This window comes from Dendrobates tinctorius, unplaced genomic scaffold (genome assembly GCF_039654945.1).
Source record: "Dendrobates tinctorius isolate UK_male_01 unplaced genomic scaffold, ASM3965494v1 ptg000103l, whole genome shotgun sequence".
In the NCBI taxonomy this organism is placed as follows: domain Eukaryota; kingdom Metazoa; phylum Chordata; class Amphibia; order Anura; family Dendrobatidae; genus Dendrobates; species Dendrobates tinctorius.
In genome coordinates, this window is record NW_027361771.1 from 13,337,955 (window position 1) to 13,357,823 (window position 19,869).

At 42.7% G+C, this 19,869-nt stretch overlaps 1 protein-coding gene across 4 annotated transcripts in view; it reads left to right on the plus strand.

The window, feature by feature from the left end:
* Nucleotides 1-19,869, plus strand: part of ENPP7 (ectonucleotide pyrophosphatase/phosphodiesterase 7) — a 108,511-nt gene that overhangs the window by 25,460 nt on the left and 63,182 nt on the right. For all 4 annotated transcript variants that reach the window (XM_073588094.1, XM_073588096.1, XM_073588097.1 and 1 more), the window contains exon 2: nucleotides 3,230-3,375. In XM_073588094.1, the coding sequence (XP_073444195.1) occupies nucleotides 3,230-3,375 (146 nt within the window). The remainder of the gene's footprint in view (nucleotides 1-3,229; nucleotides 3,376-19,869) is intronic.

The window sequence follows — 19,869 nt, forward strand, 5'->3', positions numbered from 1 at the left end:
ACAAAGGAAATATGGATTGGTCCCTTTTTTCTCCCCATCTCTCATGCTAGTGCTGGCCCAGCCTCAACCTGATTAGCATCTGCAATCTGACAAAGAAATGCACATTCAGTCCTTTCCTCCTATCCTTCTCTACTCATTATCATACAGTGCATTTATTTTATCCTTACTACTGTTACTTAGCCACATTATCAATGGTTAAATTAAAACCCTCAGGACTCAAAGTACCCAATTTAAAGATACAAAAGCTTTCTTTCTTTATTAAAGTGCTATAACGATTCAGAGCAGTGACATCTACTTGATCTATAAGGACGTGATCACACATGTGAGGAATATGGCCAAGTCTCACATGTTAATACCCGGCACTGCCGCAGGCACTCGGATCGGAGTGTGTGGCTGCATAGCAATACATGGAGCCGCACGCTCCGCTCCTCTTAGGAATTTTGGGTCTTTTTGATGGAAAGTGCAAAAATGTTCGGACACACCATGTTGTTGAAACCCATTGCGTACATTGTGACGATGCTTATTTAATCTAGCATGCATCGTCTGAATCGTGCGACCCACATATTGTAGGTCGCACGTGCATTGCAGGAGATAAACAATTAATGCTGAAGTTCTACCCAGTGGTTTGTGATCTGAAAGAGGTGGCTCCACCAGCAATTGTGCCACAGCACAGACATTTTGGGGTGTACAAGTATAACAGCTCAAATTAGAATTAATAGGTTTCTCCTTTGTATTTCTTAAATTCAAAAAAATATTGCTAGGTGACGCCTTACTCTGCAAATTGCGGTTTCTTCTATAAACAATATTTGGCCTGTTGGGCAAATGGTTTGAAAGAATTGGGTAAGCCTGTAAGATAAACAAATACTTACTTAATAACCTTTGAATACTTGCTCGAGATTGGTTGTAAGTTGTTACCATACTCCATTCCCTAGATTTTGTTTCATTGTTCTTATTATCGGAAAGGATTTTTGCAATAAAGGAATCTTGTGTGAGGGGTTGAGTTCTCTTATAGGCATCTATTAATAACTTTTCAGGATATCCTTTCTGTAGGAATCTCTGCCTAAGAATTCTCGATTCCTTCACGAAATCCTGATCATTTGTGCAATTTTTACAAACCCTCCAATACTGGCCATATGGAATATTCTTTATCCATCTGGGGAGGTGCCCACTATCAAACCTGAGATAGCTGTTTACATCAACAGGTTTGATATATGTTGAGCGATTCCAGAGCTACAGAGCAGGAGTACACGGAGACGTCCCCTACCGGAGTTGTGCAGGGGTGCACAACCCTTCCCCGTGAGAGCCTAATCCCCCCACCTTTCATTGTAACATCCCAAATAAACCACCTGGTGCTTCTCATGCTGCGCTCTTCCATGTTTACCATCTTACAAAGTGAAATGAAAGGCTCACAAATAAGATTGTTGCCAACAATGATTCACAAGATGCCATGATATATAGCTCCCGCCATATTCCAGTGGCTGAAATCTTCAGGCGCAGTGCACTGTATGTCACTAATTTTTATGCTCTATTTCTTTGGAATATATAATGGATTGTATACTATATATGGAGAGGAGAATGTGGTGCCCCTGAGGCTCAGTCGCCACAGAGGTACTGCACCTTCTCTTAAGGTGTGGTGCCCCACCATCCAGGTAAGGTGGTAACTTCTGACCACGCTCCAACACTCACACCCCACACAACAGGGTAGTTCAGCAAAGCCATATTGCGGCTCTTGCTTATAGTGTAGCAGAGCACCTTTGGTGGCTCCTTGCTTGGAACACGAAACATGCTGGGAGGTGGGTGGAGTTGAGAATACATAAAAGAGTGGGAAGATTTAGGATTGAGGTCAGTTAGTCAGTGAGTAGTCAGTCACTCAGAGAGGAGTGAGGAAAGAAGATCCCAGAGAGAGGGATGGAGGAAGGAGTGCTGCAGCAGGCCTGAGTGACCCGGGTCTGCTGGCACGGGAAAGGAAAGAAGGAGACAGACACTGAACTGAAGCCTGAGCTTCCATAGGAAAGAAAGACAAGTACGGAACGTAGGAGAATAAGAGAACACAGAGGACGTGGGTTAGGAGAGAACCCTGCCTAGAAGTTCTAAGTGCAAGGCCAGGGCCCGGTCCCCGAGGTTGTATGGACACTAATGGTTCTGCAGCAGGCACCGGTGGAGTAGTGGGCTGTAAATGCACTACTCCCATCTAAGACTTGGGGGCACAACAGCAACATGGATAGAGAGCCGGAACTCAGGAGTAAGGAGTCCCCGAAGTAGGCTACAGCTGTCTGCCGTACAAGTAGAGTTCTTGGGAACATCAGTTAGGAGGAACCCCAGTGTAACTCAGTTCTAGGAGATCTTCACAGTAAAAGGCGCTATAAGAGGAGACGTTCAGAAAGGCACATGTTGGCAGAGCATTGGAAGGGAGCATTTCATCTTGCCTGGAGGTTGGCTGAGTCCCTGACCCGGAGGACATGGCACGGAGGCCGGCACCTGTGTGTACTACACACTGTGAGTAAAGCTTTGGAACTACAAGCCCTGGTGTCCTCCATTGATTCTTGCGCCAACACACTCAGCACCGCTACATCTGGGTAGCAGCTTCTACACCACCTGCGCCTCTCCTCTTCCCCTACATCTACACTGCCCTGGGGCTACAGCTCCACCTGTGGGGAGCTTCACCATCTTGGCTTCAACCCATCACCAGCCCCAGAGGATCTGCAAGCAGCGTCGGCCTAACATCTCACTTGCCGAACACCACAGGTGGCGTCACAAAATATTCCACCATACCCAATTTCCCCATTACTTGGGCGCCCAGGGCCACGGATCGGGTCACTGCTGCTGTGACACATCCCACTGATACCGGCCCGGTACCGAGTACCCCACGGCCCTGGGAGGGCGACCCAAGAACACTAAAATAATACTGTCCTTATCCGTATATTAAAGGACCTATTACATTAATTGACTTGAATAGGCGTATACCACACAAACGTTGCCTTCAATAAGGCTGTTGTACACAATGACAGTCTAAATGAATCAGGCGCCAAGTCTTTCTACATAGATTGCCAAAATCCAAATGCCTGAACAGTACCCATATTATATTCTTATATTATGAAAGATCAATAGATTTAAAGTACAATAAATGTAAAAGATGTGATAACACTAGATGAAAGAGAAACAAAACTATAAATTAAAGTAAAGCACAGTAAAGGTGACAATATCTTTCTTTATATATTGTTTAATATAGGAAAATACATTGAGAACCATGGCGTTATACACAACATGTTCTTTAACATCTCCAACTGGCACAAGGAAAATTATCTCTCTACACAAGGCATCTCTTCCTGGTGGGATAATGGATCACTTCCTATTTGGATTACAGCCCAGAGACAGGTAGATATGTCTTGATAATATTTGCGGAAATGTAAACTACTTCAAAACTAAATTTTCTATAGGAATAGCTGGATGGATGGATAAATTCATACAATGTACAATGTATACTATCCACAGTGTACCTTTTGAACGTTGGGGCAGATTCACTATTGCTAAGACTCAAGAATAGAGTTGAGCGATACCGTCCGATACTTCAAAGTATCGGATCGGAATGGATCGGCCGATCTTTAAAAAAAGTATCGGTATCGCCGATTCCGATACCGGAAGTCCCATTCAAGTCTATGGGACTTCCGGTATCGGAATAAGAAAAACCCTGTTTTTGCCTTGTACAGCCTCTCTGGGGTCTGTACGGGCCTTTCGGGGGGCTGTGCCGGCCTGCCAGGGGGTCTGTGCAGGCTCCGGTGGTCTGTGCCGGCCTGCCGGGGGGCTGTGCCGGCCTGCCGGTGGTCTGTGCAGGCTCCGGTGGGCTGTGCCGGCCTGCCGGGGGGCTGTGCCGGCCTGCCGGGGGGCTGTGCAGGCTCCGGGGGGCTGTGCCGGCCTGCCGGGGGGCTGTGCCGGCCTGCCGGTGGTCTGTGCCGGCTCCGGGGGGCTGTGCCGGCCTGCCGGGGGGCTGTGCAGGCTTCGGGGGTCTGTGCAGGCATCGTCCGATGGGACTACAAGTCCCATCGGGCGATGCCTGCTACCATGACAGTGATTGACACATTAGCCAATGATGGGACAGTAGTAGTCCCATCATCCGGCTAATGTGTTGAATGTAAAAAAAAAAAAAAAAAAAAATTACATGCTACATACATGCTACATACATACAACATGCATACTACATACATGCTACATTCATACTACATACTACATACATGCTACATTCATACTACATAAATACTACATGCAACATACATACTACATATATACTACATGCATACTACATGCATGCTACATACATACTGCATGCTACATACATACTACATGCTACATACATACCACATATATACTACATACATACTACATATATACTACATGCATGCTACATACATACTACATATATACTACATGCATGCTACATACATACTACATGCTACATACATACCACATATATACTACATACATACTACATATATACTACATGCTACATACATACTACATATATACTACATGCATTCTACATACATACTACATGCTACATACATACTACATATATACTACATGCATGCTACATACATACTACATGCTACATACATACTACATATATACTGCATGCATGCTACATACATATTACATGCTACATACATACTACATATATACTACATGCATGCTACATACATACTACATGCTACATACATACCACATATATACTACATACATACTACATATATACTACATGCATGCTACATACATACTACATATATACTACATGCATGCTACATACATACTACATGCTACATACATACCACATATATACTACATACATACTACATATATACTACATGCTACATACATACTACATATATACTACATGCATGCTACATACATACTACATGCTACATACATACTACATATATACTACATGCATGCTACATACATACTACATGCTACATACATACTACATATATACTACATGCATGCTACATACATACTACATGCTACATACATACTACATATATACTACATGCATGCTACATACTACATACATACTACATATATACTACATGCATGCTACATACATACTACATACATACTACATGCATGCTACATACATACTACATGCTACATACATACCACATACATACTACATATATACTACATGCATGCTACATACATACTGCATGCTACATGCATGCTACATACATACTACATACATACTACATGCTACATACATACCACATATATACTACATACATACAATACATTCATACAATACATACATAGACATACAGTACATATAACATAGAGTAACATACTTACCAATACTTGTCACATTGTTCCCCGAAGCCATTGTCTTTTCCGGAATAAATATTAACATAACAAACCACAAAAATACTCACCCACGATCCGAAGCAGTCCACGAGTGTGTCCCACGACGATCTTGGGTAGAGAACGGCAGCATCAAGTGATGGCATAAAGTGAGACTAGGGACTTTTTTTTTTTTAAGTGGCGGAGGAATACAGTGCGGAAGGATACCTACCTTCCGTCATTGGATTCCTACAGCCCGTAGAGAACGGCAGCATCAGCTGATGCTGCCGTTCTCTACCCAAGATCGTCGTGGGACACACTCGTGGACTGCTTCGGATCGTGGGTGAGTATTTTTGTGGTTTGTTATGTTAATATTTATTCCGGAAAAGACAATGGCTTCGGGGAACAATGTGACAAGTATTGGTAAGTATGTTACTCTATGTTATATGTACTGTATGTCTATGTATGTATTGTATGAATGTATTGTATGTATGTAGTATATATGTGGTATGTATGTAGCATGTAGTATGTATGTAGTATGTATGTAGCATGCATGTAGCATGCAGTATGTATGTAGCATGCATGTAGTATACACTCACTGGCCACTTTATTAGGTACACCATGCTAGTAAGGGGTTGGACCCCCTTTTGCCTTCAGAACTGCCTCAATTCTTCGTGGCAGAGATTCAACAAGGTGCTGGAAGCATTCCTCAGAGATTTTGGACCATATTGACATGATGGCATCACACAGTTGGCGCAGATTTGTCGGCTGCACATCCCTGATGCGAATCTCCCGTTCCACCACATCCCAAAGATGCTCTATTGGATTGAGATCTGGTGACTGAGGAGGCCATTTGAGTACAGTAAACTCATTGTCATGTTCAAGAAACCAATCTGAGATGATTCGAGCTTTATGACATGGCGCATTATCCTGCTGAAAGTAGCCATCAGATGTTGGGTACATTGTGGTCATAAAGGGATGGACATGGTCAGCAACAATACTCAGGTAGGCTGTGGCGTTGCAACGATGCTCAATTGGTACCAAGGGGCCCAAAGAGTGCCCAGAAAAAATTCCCCACACCATGACACCACCACCACCAGCCTGAACCGTTGATACAAGGCAGGATGGATCCATGCTTTCATGTTGTTTACGCCAAATTCTGACCCTACCATCCGAATGTCGCAGCAGAAATCGAGACTCATCAGACCAGGCAACGTTTTTCCAATCTTCTACTGTCCAATTTCGATGAGCTTGTGCAAATTGTAGCCTCAGTTTCCTGTTCTTAGCTGAGAGGAGTGGTACCCAGTGTGGTCTTCTGCTGCTGTAGCCCATCTGCCTCAAAGTTCGACGCACTGTGCGTTCAGAGATGCTCTTCTGCCTACCTTGGTTGTAACGGGTGGCAATTTGAGTCACTGTTGCCTTTCTATCAGCTCGAACCAGTCTGCCCATTCTCCTCTGACCTCTGGCATCAACATGGCATTTCCGGCCACAGAACTGCCGCTCACTGGATTTTTTTTCTTTTTCGGACCATTCTCTGTAAACCCTAGAGATGGTTGTGCGTGAAAATCCCAGTAGATCAGCAGTTTCTGAAATTCTCAGACCAGCCCTTCTGGCACCAACAATCATGCCACGTTCAAAGGCACTCAAATCACCTTTCTTCCCCATACTGATGCTCGGTTTGAACTGCAGGAGATTGTCTTGACCATGTCTACATGCCTAAATGCACTGAGTTGCCACCATGTGATTGGCTGATTAGAAATTAAGTCTTAACACACAGTTGGACAGGTGTACCTAATAAAGTGGCCAGTGAGTGTATATGTAGTATGTATGTGGTATGTATGTAGCATGTAGTATGTATGTAGTATGTATGTAGTAATTTTTTTTTTTTTTTTAACATTTAACACATTAGCCGGATGATGGGACTACTACTGTCCCATCATTGGCTAATGTGTCAATCACTGTCATGGTAGCAGGCATCGCCAGATGGGACTTGTAGTCCCATCGGACGATGCTTGCACAGACCCCCGGACATCAGCACAGCCCCCCGGCAGGCCGGTACAGACCCCCACAGGGTGCACAGACCACCGGCAGGCCGGCACAGCCCCCCGGCAGGCCGGTACAGACCCCCACAGGGTGCACAGACCACCGGCAGGCCGGCACAGCCCCCCGGCAGGCCGGTACAGACCCCCACAGGGTGCACAGACCACCGGCAGGCCGGCACAGCCCCCCGGCAGGCCGGTACAGACCCCGGGCAGTCCACACAGCCCCCGGCAGGCCGGTACAGACCCCCACAGGGTGCACAGACCACCGGCAGGCCGGCACAGCCCCCCGGCAGGCCGGTACAGACCCCGGGCAGTCCACACAGCCCCCGGCAGGCCGGCAGAGACCCCCGGAAGGCCCGAAATGACGGCGCATCATGATGCGCACACACCGCGCATCATGATGACATCAGGCTGTCAATCAACTTTGAACTTCCGATTCCGATGCCGAATTCCGATATTGAAAAAATATCGGAAGTCGGTATCGGAATTCCGATACAGCAAGTATAGGCCGATACCCGATACTTGCGGTATCGGAATGCTCAACACTACTCAAGAAGCATATACTTAGAGAAAATTGTCAGAGGAGCATGTCAATTTGTTGTTCGCATTATAGATGGTACCTGCGAACCCGACGTGCATTGTAAATGATCAGTGAAGGTTGGGAAGGGCTTTTAAGGGAGTCTATCAGCATAATGACTGTCCAAACCAAGTGTGTTTGGTGCATCCTTGTCGTGGCCAAACATTTAAGTGCAATTATTTGTTTTACTTCTATCTTCGCCCTTTGTGTCTATATAGCCAGAGCTAACCATCAAAATAGAATGGGGTGGAGATTGAGGGAAAACAAGAAAATTGGTGCATTCAATTATTTGGCCCCGTCAAAATTACTAAACTAGTAGCACAGCCACAAAAGAGGACTGAAAATCCTCAAAAAATTCAAAAATACAGCAGAAAAAAAGGGGCAGCACCGATTACCTGCCCAGGTCTCTGAACAAATGCATTAGAGGATGCAGCCAGCCCATATAGCAAAGATGTTGGGAACACAGGTGCACAATGCTAAATAGACAGCCACTCACAGCCTACCAACTAAAAGAGAGGGTGACTGCTTAGTATATATTTGCACAATAGAGGCCTATATAGGGTTTTGTTTACATACAGGTAATGCATAGTGTCTGGTTCACAATCTATTAGTCACGCCCATACTATTAGATCAGGCAGGCTGGCCAGCACTCTCTAAATGCATGCCATGTGAACACCCCTGTATACAAGACCCAATGTGCTGGGCTGGCTGCACCCTGAAAAATAAAGTGCACAAAATACATATAAATATGTGAGGTATTGGTCGATATTTTGGCCAAGACATGCAAGCTCGCACCCCAACGTCAAGAGTCCTCACGCTTGTGAGTCCTATCACTATACTAGTAGCAAAGCCACAAAAGAGGACTGAAAATCCTCCAAAAATACAGCACAAAAAGGGGCAGCACCGCTTATCTTCCCAGGTCTTTGAACAAATGCACTACATGGGATGCATTTAAAGAGTGTTGGCTAGTGCACCTAATCGAATAGTATGGGTGTGACTAATAGGCTGTGAACCAGACACTATGCCTTACCTGCGTGTGAACAAAGCCCTATATAGGCCTTTATTGTGCAAACCTATACTAAGCAGTCACCCCCTCCATTAGTTGGTAGGCTGTGAGTGGCTGTCAATTTAGTATTTTTTATCTGTGTTGCCAACATCTTTGCTACATGGGCTGACTGCATCCTGTAGTGCATTTGCTCACCCCAAAATTACACCTAGTGCCTGTACATGGTTTGAAATATCATTGTGCACTGATAGAGTCTATTTTATGTTTTATTTATTTCAAGCTTTATCTATGTGAGTTTTCCTTGGACTTGAGAAAGCGGGAACAACAGAATACTCTTTTGGTATTTGGCGAATGATAGTCTATAGCAGTGACGGTAAACTGTTTAGAGACCAAGAGCCCAAAGTGAAACCCAATACCCACCTATTTATCACAAAGTGCCTACACAATAATTTAACCTGAAGACTGAGGTTTTCGTTTAAAAAAAACACATATATTAAAATATTTTGTCTTAAAAGAAAAACGCAATAACAGAGCTTTCAATGACACAAACAACTTTTTATTGAAAGTTTGCATTTGGCATGCTTCTTTGGAAGGCACTGCATCAAAGGTACTCTTCGGAAGGCACTGGGTTATTGGTGCTCTCAGAAAGCACTGTGTTATGGGTACTGTCCAGAAGGCACTTTAAACTGACACCTTGGCTCCAGCACAAGTCACTCTGATGATCTACAACTAGACAGTGAGTAATAATGTCTCATTCTTTGGCCACTTGACTACTGAGGCTGTTACAGAGCTGAAGCACATCTGATGATGTTTTGTTGAAGTCACGTGAGGTCTTAGTGGTCAAGTGACCAAAGAATGGGATGTCATTGCTTCCTGTCCTGCTAGAGGCCAATAAAGCAGACAAGATATTTGGATATTTATAACATAATTTGGCATTCGTATTAAATTATCAACTTAAAAATGATCCTGGTATATTTGGTTAAATAATTAACTCAGCCCTAATGTGACGGCTGGAACTGCTTCTCTTTTGGGAGGCTGTGATGTTAGGTGGTAGTGATGATGTTGCTACTTGCAACTGTTTTTCCAGATTTGCGTCTGTCTGGAGCACAGTTGACTCTATCGATTATAAGTTTTGTGAAGCGATAAGTTGTTCCAAACAGAGATGTATATTACACTGCAGGTCTCCTGACAGTGGGAAATTCATCATTGCTCAAGTGGCACTGGTGTATATACACTCACTGGCCACTTTATTAGGTACACCATGCTAGTAACGGGTTGGACCCCCTTTTGCCTTCAGAACTGCCTCAATTCTTCGTGGCAGAGATTCAACAAGGTGCTGGAAGCATTCCTCAGAGATTTTGGACCATATTGACATGATGGCATCACACAGTTGGCGCAGATTTGTCGGCTGCACATCCCTGATGCGAATCTCCCGTTCCACCACATCCCAAAGATGCTCTATTGGATTGAGATCTGGTGACTGAGGAGGCCATTTGAGTACAGTAAACTCATTGTCATGTTCAAGAAACCAATCTGAGATGATTCGAGCTTTATGACATGGCGCATTATCCTGCTGAAAGTAGCCATCAGATGTTGGGTACATTGTGGTCATAAAGGGATGGACATGGTCAGCAACAATACTCAGGTAGGCTGTGGCGTTGCAACGATGCTCAATTGGTACCAAGGGGCCCAAAGAGTGCCCAGAAAAAATTCCCCACACCATGACACCACCACCACCAGCCTGAACCGTTGATACAAGGCAGGATGGATCCATGCTTTCATGTTGTTTACGCCAAATTCTGACCCTACCATCCAAATGTCGCAGCAGAAATCGAGACTCATCAGACCAGGCAACGTTTTTCCAATCTTCTACTGTCCAATTTCGATGAGCTTGTGCAAATTGTAGCCTCAGTTTCCTGTTCTTAGCTGAGAGGAGTGGTACCCAGTGTGGTCTTCTGCTGCTGTAGCCCATCTGCCTCAAAGTTCGACGCACTGTGCGTTCAGAGATGCTCTTCTGCCTACCTTGGTTGTAACGGGTGGCAATTTGAGTCACTGTTGCCTTTCTATCAGCTCGAACCAGTCTGCCCATTCTCCTCTGACCTCTGGCATCAACATGGCATTTCCGGCCACAGAACTGCCGCTCACTGGATTTTTTTTCTTTTTCGGACCATTCTCTGTAAACCCTAGAGATGGTTGTGCGTGAAAATCCCAGTAGATCAGCAGTTTCTGAAATACTCAGACCAGCCCTTCTGGCACCAACAATCATGCCACGTTCAAAGGCACTCAAATCACCTTTCTTCCCCATACTGATGCTCGGTTTGAACTGCAGGAGATTGTCTTGACCATGTCTACATGCCTAAATGCACTGAGTTGCCGCCATGTGATTGGCTGATTAGAAATTAAGTCTTAACACACAGTTGGACAGGTGTACCTAATAAAGTGGCCAGTGAGTGTACATCACATAGGAGACGTTGGAGCTGGAGTATATACATCACATAGACATTGGAGCTGGAGCATATAAATCAACGGAGACACTGGGGCTAAAGTATATGCAATAGGAGACACAGAGGCTCAAGTACATAACATAGGAGACCCAGGGGGAGGTCTATATACATCACAGGATACATTGGGACTGGAGCACATAACATCAAATTAGACACTGGTGCTGGAGTATATACATCACAGGAGACACAGAGGCTAGAATGAGAGATTTGGGGCTGGTACACACATCACATGAAACATTGAGGTTGGAAAATATACTTCCCAAGAGACATTGGTGCTGGAGTATATACTTCTCAGGAGGTATTGGAGCCGGAATGTATACTTCACAGGAGACAATGCAGCTGGAGTATTTACTGCACAGGAGAAATTAGAGTTGGAGTATATACTTCACATGAGACATTGGGGCTGGGGTATATACTTTACAGGAGAAAATGGGGCTGGAGTATATACTTCCCAGGAGACATTGAGTACTGCAGTATATACTGCTCTGGAGATATTGGAGCTGGAATGCATACCCACTAAGTGGGTAGAATAAGCCTTCCTTTCTATGCCCATCTCTTTGGAGATTCAACAGCTTATGAGCTGATCTGTACTCCCTGCTTGTGTTCTGTAGCAGCAACAGCCAGCATCAATTGCGAGCTCTTTGTAAGCTTTTCTCTCCATCACAGCTCTGAACCCTCTATAATGGGGTGCTTCTAGTGCTGCAGGGGGGGCAGAGGACCTGCAATCCCTCGGTCTCCAGATTCTGCTCCCAGGATTTGCAATCACTGGTAGCCCAGGACTCTGGTGTCCTGTTCTCCTCGTAATCCTAGGGTGAGCCTTTCATTGCTCCAACCCCTGGAAACTCCATGTGCTCTCTCTTCCATTCCCTTACTCACACTTCCCTTTTTCAAACAAACTTTATTGAAAATTTTAATAGGATAGGGAGGGGAAACAGGAAAGGTTAAGGTAGGGGTAAAACATTTTACCAAGTTTATTGGGAAACAATGCAAGGGAAAAATAATAGGAAAGAGGAGAAAGAAACAATATCTACACTTAACAGTAATGTTGACAAATATATAAGTGCAGTTACAATAGCATTTCAGAAACAATTCAAGCAAATACAAGAACATTGCAAAAATTAGGAAGAGACTTCAATATATCACTATCAAGAGGTAAAGTCAGACCAAGCTTTCCATCTCTTACAATAAGTATTATAATAATTATTGGCAATTGCATGGCTCTTTTCATATGAGTTATGTAACATGATCTTATCAAATATACCATGTATGACAGGGACAGAGTTCTCCCTAAACAAAGCCACTATTGCATTTTTAGCAACAAAAAAATTGTGAATTAATAAAGATTTGTGGAACAGACGAATAACATCAAGATCTAATGATAAAAGAGCCATTTGAGGCATTAACCCCTTTACTCCCAAGGGTGGTTTGCATGTTAATGCCCGGGCCAATTTTTACAATTCTGACCACTGTCCCTTTATGAGGTAATAACTCTGGAACGCTTCCATGGATCCCGGTGATTCTGACATTGTTTTCTTGTGACATTTTGTGCTTCATGTTAGTGGTAAAATTTCATTCATATAACTTGTGTTTATTTGTGAAAAAAACGGAAATTTGGTGAAAATTTTGAAAATTTTGCAATTTTCCAACTTTGAATTTTTATGCTCATAAATCACAGAGATATGGCACTCAAACAACTTAATAAGTAACTACTGAGTTTAAGAACTTTTCATTCGAAATGCGTACAGTGTCTCCTCAACCTTCACACCAGTTTTCCGGTCGGGTTCAAGCATTTTTGTATTCTGCATACCTATTTTATGGATATCTAAATAAAATGTTTTGGATTTTACCCTTTTGAGCTGGATTCGTCCTTTCCGTATTTTGTCTACTGCCTGCCAGAGCTGTGGCCCATGCTTGAAAGCAACATGGAAGTATAAAGGGTGAGCTGAACACTTTTTTTTCTTGCACAGGCCCCTGAAGGTCCCCGCCGCCATATTGGATCTGTGGACCTGCAGGGAAGGAGGCCCCCACAGCAGCTCAGCACATCGCGTTGCAGCGGGGGTCTCAGGGAAGCACGGAGGGAGCCCCCTCCCTGCCGATGCTTCTCAAAACCCCCGATACACTGCGATCATGTTTGATCACAGTGTGCCGGGGGTTAATGTGCCAGGGGCGGTCCGTGACCACCCTTGACTCATAGTGCCGGGTGTCAGCTGTGATAATCAGCTGACACCAGGCCGCGATAAGCGGCGCTCCCCACGGGGGGCGCTACTGATCGCTATGACGTACTATTCCGTCCTTGGGACTTAGGTCCCAGGTCACATGGACGGAATAGTACATCTAATGTAGGAAAGGGGTTAAAGTAATCTTTTGTTTGGTGATCTCGTTAATCATTATGGAAATTTCATTCCACAATGGGCTAATTTTTGGGCAATCCCAAAATATTTGTAACAAGTCACCTATGAAACCACATCCTCTCCAACAGAGAGGAGACTTAGTACCACCTTGAAATTAGCTTATAGTAAGATTCATGTAGGGAAGCGCATATACTTGACAAGTAGGTGGATTTAAAGGCCAATTGCCATTGCTCTTGGGTGACTGAGATGTTGAGATCTTTTTCCCAGTTAAGCAAGAACAACAGCTTTTCAAAAACAGAATTGGAATTTAAAATAAATATTTTTAGAATTTCAGATAGATTTACTATTAGGGTTGCAAAGTAATATGCTAGTAGTCTCTGTTACAAGAGATTTCTTTCTCAAGAGATGAAGTATATGTTGTTTTTTTGAAGTTAAGTATATAAGATCTTGGCTGCTAAGATTATTTTGAGCTGTCAAAACATCATCAGAAATAAAATCTTTGCCATTATGTAAGTCTTTAATTGTAGTGATTTTTTTTGTTTCAAAGAGTCAGGGATTTCTTCTTCAACGACCATTACAAGAAATTTTAAAGATAAGTTTTTAACTTGCTTTTATCTTGAACCTTTTTTACTTTGAATATAAATATTTGCTGGTTGTTTTCAGGCCATTAAAGCAGCAAATAGAGTAGGGGAAGCTAAAACATCTATGTTGGGAAATAACAAATAATTTAAAATTAGTTTTGATAAAGGAGTATTATTGTTTTGAATTTGCTCAATTTCAGTCCACGCCGGAATATTATCCTTCTTAATCCAATTTAATGACTGCTTAATCAAATTCGTGTAATAATAATTAGTTAAATTTGACAGAGAAAAACCCCCATTCAATTTATTCTTAAAAAGATTCTTGGCCGCTATCCTAGCCCTTTTTTGATTCCAAACAAATTTGTCTAAAAAAGAGTTTGAAGTTTTCTCAATAATTTTAGGGCAAAAATTAAAGGAATCGCCACAAATATATGCAAAATTTTTGGAAGTGAAAAGAGAATAAAGGTAACAATTCTACCTACCAATGAGATCTCATGTTTAGAAAAATTATTAAGTTCTATTTGAATGTCTTTAGTAATTTTAGCTAAATTTAATTCAATACTTTTACAAAAATCTCTAGTGAGAAGAATTCCCAAGTATATTATAGCTTCCTCTTCCCAATCAAATGCAGAAACACTCTTGATATCCTTTATTATTGAGTCGCTTAAATAAAAATCCAAAATTTTTGATGTAGATATGTTGATCTTATAGTAAGAGACAGATGATAATTCTTCTAAGATTAATAAAGCTTGTTTGATAGAGTGTAGAGGATTAGAAAAACTAAGAATTATATTGTCCACAAAAAGCCCAATTTTATATTGAGTAGGACCTATTTTTATACCCTTAATCTCTTTATTGGATCTTATGTATTCAGCCCATGGTTCCATTAATAAGGCAAACAGCAAGGAGAAAGTGGACATCCTTGCCTAGTACCGTTCGTTATTGGGATTTGTTTGGACAAATGGTTGATCATTTTAATAATTTGAGAATTGAATCCAAATTTGAAAAGGGTAGCAGTTAAAAAATCCCAATTTATCCTGTCAAAGGCCTTTTCGGCATCCAAAACTAGTAATAAAGAAGGAGTTTTATTATTCTTAAAGATGTTAATTAAGTTGACAATTCTATTACCATCTACGGTTTGACGACCATCAATAAATCCCAATTGATCCTTATGGATAATATCAGGTAAGATTTACTTAAGTCTGTTTGCAATTATTTTTGCGTATATTTTCACATCGATATTGATTAATGAAATAGGTTTGTAATTTTTAACCAACTCTAAATCACCTTTGGGTTTTGGAATCAATGTGATGGTGGCTTGTAACATCTCAGTGGGGAATTCTCCAATTTTTGATGCTTTATAAAGAACTTCTACTAAATGTGGCTCTAGTAACGGTGCAGAGATTTGATTGTACGCATTGCTTTATTCATCGGGTCCGGGGGATTTTTTTGCTTTTTGTTTTTTAATAACATCCAAAACTTCAAACTCATTAATTGGTAAATTAAGAGATAGTAATTGTTGATTAGATATTGTGGGCAGGTCTACTTGGGAAAGAAAATTATTAATATTATGTTTACTAGGTTGTTGGGTTTCTTCATTGAATTTAAGGTTATATAAAGTAGTATAAAATTCCACAAACGCATTGGCAATGTCTTTGGGATGCTCTGCTGGGGATCCGTTATGTTTAATCCAATTTATCCTATTTTTGACTCTTATCATTTTAAACTTTTAGTTTTATTGGTTTATTAAAAGAGGAATAATAATTGGATTTCATAGTTCTAGCAAATTTGTCATAGCCGTTGAAAAGGGCCGATCTAAGTTCACTCACACTTCCCTCCCCCAAGCCAGAAGCAGCATTCACCCTCCAAACTAGGGGCTGGTGTTCCCCCTTCTGGTCAGGGATGGGCTTGTGTGTGTATGAGTGGTTTACTTAGTGTAGGGAGCTCCATTTACTTCCAGACGTGATACCACCACCTGTTAGGGAGCCGATACCATTGAGGCAGCCGGAGCGCAGGAGCACCGCATACATCACAGGAGACATTTGGGATGATGCATGCATCATCTGGGTACCTTTTAGGCTTGTGCACGCATCACAGGAGACATTTGGGATGGGTGAATTTGTAAGGGAGGGATAGGACTGTAGTCGTGACCTGAATTACTGCAACATCCATGTTCAGTCCTTCCCCTTCAGAAAACTGTACTCTTCTCTTCAGCATACCTGCATCTCCAAATTCAGCTTCCTCTGGGCACTTTCCAGGCGACAACAGTCCCACTTCCAGGTGACCCCCCAGCAATGGAGACACAGTCCAAGTTAACTCTAACATTTTCTTTACTCAATACTTCACACGTTACATCCACAGTTGGTACATAGTGACATTTACTTGTTTCCTCATCTTTCCCTTTCTGGCTATCACTTCTGTGCAGTACACGCCCGGACCGAACCGTCCTAGACTACTCCCCAGTTCCTTCCTGGCCTAACATCGCCATGATGACAATTCCTTCTGCCTGTTTTGCCCCAAAATCGAAATCATCAGTCACCATGTTTGGTTTCCTCTGATAAAGCATCCAGCCCATCTGTACGGATCTCGTCGAACCTCCATCTTCCTCCATCTCCTCAGTCGAACCGACTCCTGCCTTAAAAGCATCTGCCCAGGCGATAAGTCGCTACATCTTTCCTTTCTTGTTCTGCCCACTGCTATGACATACAGTGGCTGTGAGTAATGTGGGCTGCAGCACTTTAACGTTGCGTGGCTGCCAAGCTGTCCGGGCCTATAGCCCATGTGGACACTAGGGCACCCTGGTCCCGTCTGACTTAACTTCCTAAAAACTTCTCTCTTACTACCCTGCAGCCCCTCCTACAATTAACCCTCTAAAACATCCTATCAACTATACCTATAAGGCCCACTAGTATGACCCCATCTAGTGGTCCACAACAGAACTACACTTACCCTATCTACTAAAGTGCCCTCCTCTAATGTCCCCCAAAAAGGATGCATTGACTTACCCTACACTGTACATAAATATCAAGGTACATTACTTTACAATATATACAGTATAACATTAAGAAAGCAGTCTCAAGAGCATGGTAACTCATATACAAATGTGGCTGTACCAGTAAAGTGTGCGGTAATACATTTTCATATGTAGCAGTACCGCAAGCATTCAACATATACATGATCAATATTAGCAATATGTAAACATTAACAAATCAATGGCAATTATAGGAAGGGAAGCAAGAAGGACATTATATCTCATCCCCTTACACATTCATCACAGGAGACATTTGGTGATGGTGTACACATCACAGGAGACATTTGGGGATGGTCTTCATAGGAGACATTTGAGGCTGGTGCATGTATCACAGAAGATACTTTTGCGGTTGTTGCAGACATCACATGAGACCTTTGGGTCTGGTGCAAGCATCATAGGAGACATTTGGGACTGATGCTCTCACCACACACAACCTTTCGGGCTTGCGCATTCATCACAAGAGACATTTGGTGTTGGTGCAGGCATCACAGGAGACATTAGGGCTGGTGCAGCAATGTGCACACATCACAGGACACAATTGGGGATGGTATACGCTTTACAAGAGACATTGGGGTTGGTGCACGCATCGCAGGGGACATTTTGGGCTTGTGCATGGATCACAGGAGACATTTGAGACTGGTGCATTCATTACAGGAGACATTTTGGGATGGTGCACACATCACAGGAGACATTTGGGGCTGATGCAGGCATCACAGGAGACACTTTGGGGCTGGTGCACATATTACAGCAGACACGGGGGACTGCCACTGTTGTCTTCATCTTTAGAATGGGAGTGCATCACACACTATCTCCACAGAGTTGGTCCAGATGCTGGCACTGGCCAGTTTAAGGACATAATCCATCCTTGCATGCACAGCAGCATTCAGTAGTGAACACCGCATGCTCAAAGTGCAAGAAGAAATTAAAGGGCCAGTAGAACAGGGCTGCCGGTCTGAGCATTAAGATCCCTGGAAATCTGCTCAGAGCCGGAGAAAAGGTCATAGTGCTGAGGTGATGCTGTGTCGAGGCTATATGAATGGTGAAACAACATTTCCGGGGCATATTTGGTGCACAGGCAGAGAAAATCTTCAGATATATAGAATGAATGTAAAGATCAGAAAACTCCATACACTGTCCATTTACTCAATTGTAATATTGTGTGAACAGATGTAACAAGCATAATCCAATTTCACAATTGCGGACTACGTTATTACCATAGTATACTTAAGCTATTTATGTAGAGTGGCATTATATACATTCTATTAGAATGGCCACGCTATGTCTAAAATTTTCATTTGGAGTTTACTACATCAGTATATGATGAAAGTACAAAGTACAAAGAAGGTGAGAGTCTAGCTTTACGTATTAATTTCAATTCTAAAGATAGTGCAAAAATGCAGTTTATGATAATCTATTGTAAGTTTTGACCTCTTGCTCCAGCATTTTTCCTTCCACTTTTTCCAAGAGCCATAAATTTTTTATTTTTCTATTTTCATAGCTGTATGAGGGCTTTTTTTTATTATTGCTGGATGAGTTGTAGTTTTGAGCAATACCATTCACTTTAAAATATACTGAGAAAAAAAAAAGCTGGATGAAAATGTGGTGGAAAAAATGCAATTCCATCAATAATTCATTGTATCGTGAAAATTACCTGGAAGAATTATGTCGGACTCCTTCCCTTTGATGTGGGCTCTGACAGTGAGCCCACATCTTTTCTGGCACATGTCAGCTGTTTTTAACAGCTGACATGTGCCTGGACCAGCCGCAGGTGGAATGGCGATCCACCCGCGGCTATTAACCCGTTAAATGCCACTGTCCAACTCTGACAGCGGCATTCAACATGCACTTGTGGCATCATGCCGGAAATCCGCCCATCAGTTGTCATGTGATTGTGGGTCACCGATGGGTTGGCATGACAACCAGAGGTTTCCTGAGACCTTTATGGTTGTCACTGCCGGATTGCTATGAGCGCTGCCCGGTGGTTGGCGCTCATAGCAAGTGAGGTTTTCTGCTACATACAGGTGATCTGATCATCGTGGAGCCGATCGGACAAGTGCAGCTTCTAGTCTCCCATAGAGACTATGATGGATGCAAAAAGTGAAAAAAGTTTTTAAAAATATTACAAAAATAAAAAAATATAAAAGTTCAAATCATCCTCCTTTCACCCCATTCAAAACAAAACAATAAAAAAAATCAAACATACACATATTTGGTATCACTACGTTCAGAATCGCCCGATCTATCATAAAAAAACAAGGATTAACCTGATCGTTAAATGACGTAGCGAGAAAAAGTCAAAAGTCCAGAATTACGTTTTTTTTGGTCACCGTGATACTGCATTAAAATGCAATAACGGATGATGAAAAGATTGTATCTGCACCAAAATGGTATCATTAAAAACGTCAGCTCGGCATGCAACAAATAAGCTGTCACCCAGCCCCAGATTACGAGAAAT